Source organism: Phalacrocorax aristotelis, chromosome 1, assembly GCF_949628215.1.
Source record: "Phalacrocorax aristotelis chromosome 1, bGulAri2.1, whole genome shotgun sequence".
Taxonomy (NCBI): domain Eukaryota; kingdom Metazoa; phylum Chordata; class Aves; order Suliformes; family Phalacrocoracidae; genus Phalacrocorax; species Phalacrocorax aristotelis.
In genome coordinates, this window is record NC_134276.1 from 124,905,243 (window position 1) to 124,916,414 (window position 11,172).

The 11,172-nt window shown below is 41.2% G+C and overlaps 1 protein-coding gene across 1 annotated transcript; it reads right to left on the reverse strand.

Moving 5' to 3' along the window:
- Positions 1–529: 529 nt before the first annotated feature.
- Positions 530–9,314, reverse strand: LNP1 (leukemia NUP98 fusion partner 1). The gene is made up of 3 exons (XM_075105264.1): positions 9,074–9,314; positions 2,950–3,195; positions 530–865 (listed from the first exon to the last, which is right to left on the reverse strand). The coding sequence occupies exons 1-3, from the start codon at positions 9,221–9,223 to the stop codon at positions 662–664; spliced, it is 600 nt and encodes a 199-aa protein (XP_074961365.1). The 5' UTR covers positions 9,224–9,314; the 3' UTR covers positions 530–661.
- Positions 9,315–11,172: the final 1,858 nt, after the last annotated feature.

Genomic DNA, 11,172 nt, shown 5'->3' on the forward strand with positions numbered 1-11,172 from the left:
TGGAGAACAGGACTGGGGACATGGGAGAGGACTGGGGCATGGCAGAGAAGCAAGGGTCATAGTGACATAGACAGGGAGGGAAAGCAGAGAGAAGTGAGACATCAGGAAGGTGTAGAAGAGAAATCAGGTGCTTCTTTTCTACTACTCCTGTAAATGTGGTGTTGAGAGAATGTAAAAGAAAAAAGATACCTGTTTCCAAGCCAAATCTAAATGAATGTCACGATCAGGAAGCAGGTGGCAGTTTAATGTGTACTTTTTCCTTCCCAAACCTAGCAATAAGCCTGTTTTCAATTAAAAGAGAAACATAAGGCTTTGGATGACTTTGCACAGCTCTGTAATAATTACATGCTCTCCTCATAAATGAACACATCCCCCACTGACCTGCTGCAATGCTACATCTGCCTGAAACCCTCTTACAGTGATTCATTGCTAACTTGGATCTTGCTCCAGACACACTCCTCCTATGACAAGGGTCACATTCCTAATGGAAGAAGTACAGACAGGAAGGTAGTAACATGATGTCAATGATGCAGTTGAATTTTACTTTTATTTTACAGGTCAGGGTTTATTCTAGCTAACAGGCCTCTTCTAGTCAAAACAAAACAAGAATGCTCCCTCTGCTCTTCAGGGAGAGTGTTAAAATTCATTATCCCAACACATTCTAGCTGCCTGTGCATAAATATCCTTTCTCAGTGCTTGCTTGGGATGGAAACTGTTTGTTGTGTTTTGCAGATACAACTCCTGGACCTTCATCTTCTTTCTGCTCTCTCCTTGGCTCTGATTTCTCTCCAATTCTCTTGTGAGACTTTTTTTTTCTCAAATGCAATTTCTCTCTTTCTCTTCTCTCCTTCATGCCTTCAGGTTGCTAAAAGGCAGGAGAAAAATAGCAGGGAATTAAAAGTGACTCCTACATGAAAAACAAAATCTCATTATTTTATTTCACTAGTAATGTATGAAATATTCCAGTCACATACCTCAGCAAGATCAGCTTTAACATGATGGGCTCAAATTCAAGGCCCCAGCTAGTCATCCTAAAACTCAGCAAAAGGTAACATGCTTTTGATTATACTCTATGTGTAGTAGGAGGGTCACCTGTCTGGAGGGCTTGAGGCGGGGAAGAGAAAGGAGGGGAGAAGGGAGTGACTCAGTTTTCAGCCCAGGCTCCATGTTTCTGTCCTTTCACATGATACATCTTTATGTGCCTGAAGGCTCTCCAGTGCTAGCTGCAAAGACCTCACTGAAAACAAGTGCTGAATATCACAAAGTGTCCTCAAAGTCACTTTTATAAAAGCAAACCAATATGCAGGGAAGGAGGTGAAATGGGATTACCTTTCCCCCACATGTTTTTTCTTTTAACCTGTGTGGTCATGTAGAGAGTGGTTTGAATTACACCCACAGAGTGATGAATGCAAAAAACCCCACTCCATTTGGAGCTACAAGTTTAAGCACACTCCTGAATTTCCTTTCAGATCTGTAATACCTATCATTCAGTTCTTTGAGATTCTGAAGTCCTTCACATCTCCCAAACTTCAGTGGTGACTGAGGGAATGGCAACAAGTTGGTATATTTGAAAGGTAGACTAAAATACAGCCAGCACACCTCACTGCAGATTACAGAAGGGTACCAGAATCCATGTTTTTAACTGGAAACAAAGCCATATTTAGTGCATTATGCTCACTATACCTATTGTACAATTATTACACACTCACAGACTTTCTAGCTGTAGGCACTTTAGCGAAACAATAAATGATTAACCAGATAACCACTGGTGAGGGTTGGTAAATGAGGCAGTATGAAGTTCCAAATGAAATAAATTCTGAGTAGTTCCTAAAGGGGAAAGAGCAGATTAGAGAATGCACTTAAAATCTTAACAATTGCATAACGGAGTTGTCATCACCATAGTTCTGCATATTCTTAGAGGACTGGGCATGCTAGGACTATAATTGTGGAACTGTTCATGTAATGATGCTGCTTATTTAAGAGATTTTTGTTCTCTCTTGTTGCTGCACAGGTCTGCATAGAGAGCTGAAAATTACTTCTCCACACAAAACTGTTGGTGTCAACAAACTGAAAAAAAAAAGATACTTCCCTTCGTTGTTTTTCTGTGCTAATGTCAAGTGGTATTCAAGCACACCTTTTTCAATAGGGTGACTGAATTTGACACCGTTCTTCTGCTACTTAAAAGCAAGTTATGGCTTATTACTCTTCCTTCCATTGCATGATACACCAAATATTATGTATTGTAATAATAGAAATGTGTTAAAGTGTCATAGATAAAAGGTCGTTATTGGCTACCTCATCAACACAAACCATACAGAAAATGCTCATGCCTCAGGGCAGAATGACAGGTTGAAGAGAAGGATGAAACGGGGGAAGAATCCCCTTCTGGCTGCATGCCCTTGCAGTGAAAATACGTTCAGCCACTTATAGCAATAGCTGCTGCTGCAGCTGTGTGGTTACACTAAAGAAAGCAGACGGATGGAGTCCCAAGGGGTAAAAGACAAGCCTCTCGAACACGACGATGTCCGGTAACCTTACAGGTAACACCATATATGGTTAAACCAGGTCAGCATCAGTGAGAGAGAGAGCTGGGTCTTATGGTGAAAGCAAAACAAACCTGGCTTTATTTTGTCACATTTTGTTGACACAGCTATAGAAACCTCTGAAAATATTGCCACAGCTGTGTCATGTCTCATTTTGAAGGTACATATTTTTTAATACCTCTAGATGGTAACACCACATCAAGAATGCTCATACTAATGATACTGCCACTTTAACCTTGTTTGCACTACTGTAAGGACTACATAATTTATGAAATTCTAATTCAAGTTTATTTCTGCTGTTCCCCAGCAAAGCCACAGAAATTGCACCAGGGGTAAAGCTGACCTGTTTGCTCATTTGGTTGCTTCTTCTGAAGTGATCTTAAGGCTGCTATTGGTTGTTACCTACCAATGAAATTGAGCGTTTGCTTTTGAGATGTAATTGCTTTTCAAAGGACTCTGCAAATTCCTGGAGGGAGTTTAATCTTGTCTCTGGGCTTGAGCTGTCTGCTGAAGGTGTTCTGCTTGCCTTCCTGTGCAAGTGGCATTTGACATCTTGGTCTTCTTGAAACTCCTTGGAGCCCTTGAGATGCCCTGAAGATGAGCCTTTAGTAGAGGCATGAAGTCGTGTTGTATGGAGGGAGGAAAGGCTGGCCTACAAAATAAGAGGTCTTTGTTGAGCATTGAATATTAAAGCAGAGCACACAGGGCAGATTCTCTCTGCTGCAGAGCTCTCTCCCAACAAGGGTGCACAATGAAGGACCTTGCCCAGACTCCTTTATTTTTCCTTTTATGTGCGGGAGAATCACACTGCCAAGAGATTACTTTCCAGAGGCAGCAGCAGATTTTACTTTTATTCCTGTTTTTGATATAAGCTTTGGCACCCAAATAAGCATTTCAAATGTAAAGTGTGCTGGGTTCTCCCAGTGCCCACTGACACTAAAAGAAACTGGGACTCTTCATAACCTCAAAAACTCAGGCCTCACATCTGGTGGCAGGTTTTAGGTAGGGCTCTCATAAAGCAAAGACCCAGGCTTTTGTGGTCACATTAGCCAGATACGGGGTTTGACCCATGGGTGCTCCAGGTCAGATGTTTCAGTTTATCTGAGTGTGACAGGGACCATTTCAAGCCCAGTTGTGTCAAATTAACAGCATGGTCTACATGCAGACAAGATGCTTTATTGTCCAGGTCTGAATTTTCTGCTTTGTCCTGAACTGATGAAGGAGCACTTTCAGGGCATTGAGGGTCACATTTCTACCACAGAAATGGTAGGAAACAGTCTTCCTACAGTTATGTTTGTAGGGCTAAAGTGGGGAGGGAGTAGATAGTTGTTTAGTTTCCATGTGGTCAATTTTTCTAAGGCCTGGCATGCAGATAAGAGCTATTGATCTGCATCAGCTGTGTTTAACTGAATGTCTGTAAAGGAGATTAAACTGATACAGAACTGATGTGTCCTGTGGAGTCATGTATTGGTGGTTTTAGAAGTAGACAGACCTGTAGAAGAGATGGGTGAGAAGGCTGCCACACAGAACCAGGCATGCCCCAAACACTGCCAGCTGTTGATGCTTTTTCAGGGTGAGGGGGCTGAACACTGTTAAGATGCAGGTGGTGAAAGTTGTGAGAGAGAGATGGGAAGTACAAAAAAAGAGACCCCAGGTGTCAGGTTATGGCACTCCAGGCACCCAGTTGCTACATACATGTTTAAATGCATAATTGTTTTGTATAATGCTGGTGTTAAGTCTTCAGCTGCTGAGTAACCCTAAGAAGCTCTGCTGGCTTCAAGGGAGCTGTGGTTGTTTACAACAACTGAAGGTCTATCCCACAGATCCTGAAATACTTTCTAAGAAAATCCAGGAGAAAACCTTACGCTCAGAGTAGGGTTTGCTGGATTTTTGTTTTGTTTTGTTTTGCTTTGCTTTGTTTTTCTAACAAACAACAGTGTAAAGGTAAACCAACTTGGTATAGTGGCCGCATAAATATGCCACATGAATACAGACATAAGCTTACTTCACTATCTAGTATTATGGACTGCCTCTCAGAGTAGTGATAATGATTTCTGCCATCCTATTTTCACTTTGATTGCAAACCAATCAATACAGCTGTAATTTCTGTAAGGTCATATTGTATTGTTATTTTTAAAAGCATCAAAGCAATCACATTGTGCTCAAGGGACAGGAGTATACATGCCATGTCAAGCTCAACAAGCTAAATATCTTCTATATCATTTTAATGGCATCAAAATACATTGTTTCCTGGAAATAAAAAGTGTCTCACACTAAAAATCACTGGTGTTTGCTTTTAGGTTTGGGGGGGAAAAAAAACAGGACAGCTGAAATGCAGGATGGTATTCTATCAATCCTGCTTTGCAATATTTGTAAGTGTTTTATTTTACTAAGATGTTGCTTTTAATTTCCTTTCACAGACAGAATTATAGTTAAGCCCTTAACAAAAAGACTGCAGTTCACAAACTGACAGGGCACCAATGGTCCAGAAAAGGGACAGGCCTTCATCTGAAATGTGTATCTGCCTCAGTGGACTAAGGGTAAAGCTACACATATATATTTATGTCATCATATTACTGTGACTGTGCCTCCTCTCACAGTGCCTTTGCATGATACGTACCACCATAACTAGAAGGACAGCATGCCTCTTTTGTGAACTTCCCTTTGTCTCTGGCTTCTAGGATCTGACCTTGAATAGTTCTTAAACTGAAGTGGGGATCAGGTGAAACAAGGGAAAAGCCATGGGAAGGAAGAATGATAAATGCTCCTCTATATCAAAATGGGGAATTTTTGCCAGTGCTGGGAAAGCCAGAAGCACTGAGCATGTTTCTCACTCCCTTTAGTACTCTTTTTCTCTGCTTGAGCCTTTCTGTAAAGGCTAGTCATGCTCAGTGTATCTATTTAAACAGCAGCTAATCTTTTGCTAATTGCCCATCTAAAACACACAAAAAGTACACAAATAAGAGACTTCACTAAATTGATGCCAGTATAATATGCTTATTCTCTTTCTCAATTTATGTTAGAGAAAAGATAATTGCTTCCATCTTTTGGGCTTGATCTGAGGGCTTGCACAGCTGTCAGTAAGAAAATTAATCTTCAGTGTGTCAGCACCAGTGTTCATTGTTTGCTGAAGTTTACACAATGGACCCAGTACTTTAGGGGTATTTTGGAATATCTGACATTCAGATGCTGTCCCACAGCTTCCTTTCCTTCCAAGAAACTTACAGCCAAGCATATGTTCCTTAAAAATCTTTTGGCCTAGGCTCCAACTGATCTGTAGTAACAATATTGTGGTAGATGTTCAGACTGACTTCAAATTAAATGTTAGTAACTTCAACAGCAGTCAGTTGTTCTGCTCCCACTCTCAGCTGTTTCTTATCAGATTTTCTCCTGTAAGCAGCAATGACTACATGAAGGTGGACACATTTATAGGGCTATAAACCTCTTATCAGTGCTCCTTTGCCTCCTGTCTTTTCCCCACAACAAAATGTCTGGGAGGTAAGAAGCTGTCCTGAACCAAAATGATGGAGGATATCTAGAAAGTGTCAAGGAAAGTTGTAGCTGAAGGCTTTAAAAAGGGTATCACAGTTAATGTGTCTAAAGCTTGCCAGGGGAACAAGTTAACTAAAGGAGATGAAAACAGATGACTTGGTTCTTCCCAGGCAATTTTCACATTCAGTGTTGACCCACAGCAACATATACAACTCCGACACTTTTCAGAGGAATTGAGTTTTAGCCTATCTTGCCGGTACCCCAGTGAAGGATGAATATAATTTTGTGTTCCCCCCCGCCAAATGGAAATGCCAATAGCAAAATCATTTTGTGAAGCTCATCTCAGTGATGTTTGTGAGGTATGCTAAGATGTTGGGAAAAAAAAAAAGAAAAGTGATGTTAGTTTGGGAGTTGTTCTACAAAGGTTTTTCTGTATTTTGGGGGCCTCTACCCATGAGAGGATGCTACAGAAGTTTACCTTTGTGTTTGAGGTAAGGGCAGTGGCTTGAATTTCTTTCTATAGCACAGGAAAAAACTACAAATACCAACATACCAGTCTGGAGCTGAAAGCGATTTTCAGCATTATGCAAAAACCACCTTTTGTGCTCCCCTGCTAGCATTTTGCTATATAATACCAAAATGCTCCTGGTGCAGATGCAGTTCATGTGGGCAGGTCCTGCACTATTGCTGATGCACTGTATATCAGCCCTGGATATGAGACAAAGTGTGCTGGCAGTACTCTTTTGGCAGTACCACTGTATCTGCAACAAGGAACTTTTGCCAACAGCTGTGTCACTCAGAACCTGCTGACTTGATTTTCACCAGAACAGTGGTGTTATCCCTATTTATGATGTTGACACAGAAGAAAGGGTACACTGTCTTCTGCTGTGGAGGTACTAACTTACAGAAGAGATGCAGTCTGGTCTCAGTTATTAATTCTCCTGTTTAATGGCACTGTTCTGATAAAATGAAGACAATATTTAACTAACACTGATAAGTGTTTTGAATCTTACAATAGTTATAATTTGTAATAATGAATCTTACAGTAGGTATCATTTATAATAACTGTGTAAAAAACACATCCAGGGGCAGTGGCTAGTCTTTGCTCTCAACAAGGAGATCTTTCTGAAGGTAATTCTAAGGAATTATTAGTGCCCGTTTGCTTGAATTCTAGATTTGGTTTAAGAAAACATATTTTAGTGCTCTTCTCTACCAACTAGTCAGACATTTCTAGATAAAAAAGTTTAATCTCAAATTCTAGCCCCAAATCATAAAATCCCCAAACAAATCTTCCCTTATCATTCCTCCAGTCAGTTTCTGGTGATGAGAAATCAAGTAGTTGCAGTTGTGTCTCTGAAGCAAAACAAATTTGTGTGGAGCATTCATGTAAAGGCCAGACATAACTAAGTGTACAGGTTAACTTTAGCTTGTTGTAATGTCAAAAGTCACAGTCTTCTCTTCTGTCAGCTAACTTAGTCCAAGTTCTAGGTGTTGATTCAGGGATGCAACTATAGCAAAGTATTTTAATTGGCTAAGTATTTAAACAGCTTTTGAACAAACTGCATATAAGAACATGCTTCGAATGAAATGTGTGTATGCACACACAAATACCCCCACAAATATACAGGAATATGTGTTCAGCAGCTTGCTGAATAGACGGTGATTTAAAGTACATTCTTACACCTCAGTCTGTACTGGGGCCTAAAGAAATCATGTACCTGTAGAACTCTGAAGAACAAAATTAAAATACAGTAAAATTAATTTAAAAAAGAAAATGCATAAACATTCTGTTTTCAGGCATTCTCATTGAATCTACCAGCACAACTCTAGCTTAGAGTCTATCTTGCAGTCTGTGACCAGGGTGAAATATAACTGTAAATAACAAATGTGGCTGACCAGTTCAAAACCAGTAAATGAAGGTTACTTCTCCAACCTGTCCACAAGTTCAAAGACTGGGGAGGTGGTGTTGGTCTGTTTTGTCTTTCTTAGCCAATTTTTTTAAAATGAAAAACCCCACAGCTTAGAACAGGGTAGCTCCACTGGAGGAGAACTTGCAAGGTGAAAATACCGCATAGCAGAAAAAAAAGTCTGGAAAAGATTAGCTGTTTCTCCCCAATACAATAGCATTTGCTAAGTTATATCTAAGGGTATAAGTGAAAAATTATTTGTAAGGAAACATAATAGCTTCGATAAGCCAACTGATGGAGTTGGAAAAAAAGAGACAGGTTTGGACCACCTAAACGTTTTTTAGGGCTGAAATAGAAGCAACAGCCTTCAAGTAAAGAGCAGACTGGGAACAGCTGCTTTCAGTTTAACTTCATTTTGATAATCGGTTAGACAGTTGTGAGCTGCCTTGAAAAGCTGCCTCTGTGTGTGAACTCTGCCCCTTTCCCAACTATTTTGTTGGTTCAAGAATGTGCTACTCCCTTAAAATCTTACTACACAGTATAATGTTGTGTGTTGCATCCTTATTTTCAAAGTCAGATGTTTTAAACTAGGAGGGACTGCATCCTCCATCTTAAATTAGAAGTTACACCTGCAAGCAGCCAAATCCCAGGGAGTAAAGTGTACAACTTCCTGGAGATGGTATAGTTGCAGAATTAGGGCCAATTCCTGTGAATATACACAGGCCTGTGTGGTTTTACACATGAGAACAGAGTCCTTGAAGCCAGTGTTTGTATGCCAGTTTCCAAAACTGTTTTGATCTCTGCCAGCTCATGCTTAGCAGACAGAAGAACATCGTAATAAGTAATTAGGCAGTTTTTACACACTTCTCCTGACATTTCTGGTCCTATTGTTACTTATCTTGGAGTTTGCCGGTTCTGTTGTAATGCCAACGGCACCAGAGGCTTGAATCTGGCAGGCAGAGAAGTTCAAAAAGCAACTAGCTGCTGCCAGTATGAGCAGAACTTACTCAGCAAGGTGTACCATCCTCATCCTCACAGATCTCTAGGGCCATGCCCCTGGGGATGGCACTTATATTTATACATAAGCCACGCGCAAGCACACACACAGAGAAAACTGCACACAGCTCTTACCGGAAGGGAGGCTCTCCTTTCACTAAAGGGTCGTGTCTGATGTTTCTTGTGGCCTCTACCCTCTTTCTCATTCTCATCAATCAAGTTGTGGCCCCAGAAGCTGCTCATCCATTTTGCAAAGGAAATATCATCATCCTCTTCATATTCCATGTACAGATGTTCCAAACTTGGAGGGGTCTCCCAACAAGACAAGGAAAAGCAAGGTGAAATGCCACCACCAAGCCAATATCCTCACACTGTTCTATCAACAAGAGGAAGAGGAGATACGGTTTTAACCACTTTTTCTGCTTTCTGCCCCCCAAAACCCACCTCACTGCAGCCCTAGGCACTGTCTAAACATGAAGTCAATCCTTTCTCATCTCTTTTCAATGAGGTTTCTTTTAACCTTTCCATTGCAGTGATATCCAATATGACACTGCCGCAGGGGGCTGGTGGGAAGGGAAATGTGTTGGCTACTCCCTGTGTGTTGCTGTTGAGTGCACCAGCTGTCAATACCAATGGAGAATTGCCCACAGTTACATGCCTGGGAGGTGCATACATGAGCCCAAAGCAGGCTTGTGATTTTGAGAAGCAGAACTGACATATTGACAGTGGTCAGAAGCTGGCACAGCTGCTTGCAGAGGTCTAACTGGCTCTGTGGGACGGACGACAAATGTCCTGCTCTTCCCATGTTGCCATTCCTCCTGATTTCTGTTGTCTCTGCTCTTCCTTCGGTATTCAGGAAACATGGTCCTTCTAGGTAGAAGAAAGCCCCTGAAAAAAATGCTTGTTTGTTTTTGGGTTATGACAGCCAGTGTGAACTTGCATCAGCTGCTTTTCACTAGAGTCACTTCATCTGCCATACCAGGGTTATGGGAGGCCCTGCCTCACTCGAAGGTGATAGAGGACAACCCCCACCTTGGATACAAGGAGTGTTAGCATGGATCTAAGGAGTGTTGCTTAGTGAAGTGTTGTATATGTTCAGTTAGCATGAAATCTAAGGGATATTGTATATGATTAAGTTAGCATGAATATAGAATCTTTCCTTTTTGATTAAACATTGTTAATAGTTAATCTAAGACTAGGGACAAGATGTCTTGGCCATCAGCTCACTCATTTAATTAATGACAGTGGGTTCTTCTGGAAGAAAAATGACTGAGAGTTGTTAAGAGAAAATAGTTTTAAGTTGTTTCTATGTAACAGGAGTTAGGACACCCCATCTGTCAAGATCACCAAAGACCCTTGAAGAAAGGAAAGCATGCATGGAAGAATCCGAAGTGGAGCCAAGAAGAATGACTCAGTGCCAATTATATAACTTATGTAGATTGGAATGAATATGTATTAGATAGGTTGAATATGTATGGAGACATATTGTGTAAATATGATAAGGTAGCTGGCTTTGGTGTGCTTGATTTGTGGACAACCACTGAGTACCCAGGCTTGTGCAACCCTGAAATAAACTTGCAATGTCTCTCCTGAGTGTGAAATTATTGGCTTATTGCACACTGGGTGACAAATCTGCTTTTTGGATAACAAAGGCACACAGAGTAAAAATTGGTCTGATTGCCCCTTACCAGCCCTGAGTATAGGCCGTACAGGCCCTATCTACTCCACAAAACAGAATAAGATTGGGGACTGTTTTCCGGCCCTGAAAGCAAGTGGCTAGACTGGTCACATCTACCCTACATGGCGCTTGTGCTGTGGGTCTCCTCGAGGCTGTGTGTAATGCACTGTGGCTGTAATACTTTGTTGTAATTTTTGTGTCTTTTTAATGTCAAAATATCTGAAAATAACAGGAAAACCCTGTTGTGGCCCATAAAACTGTTGTATGTGTATCATGAAACTGGAAGATGTGTTACATGCCTTGGGACATGGCAGAAGGACACGGAGGAGTGCTTTGAGGCTGTAGAGCCTGTGGGGATAGTGCTGGAACAAAAGGAAGAGACCCAAACCTAACTTGCTACAGGAAGCAGTCCTTGGTGTGTGCTTGGTAGCTAGAGGTTCTCCTGGTGGCTAGGCATTGCTGTGGAGATGCTAGTTGGCCTAGGCCAGAACTATGCCAAAAGCTTACTGGCAACTTAGCATTATGGAGAATCAGTTGTCCAGCATTAAACCTTGCT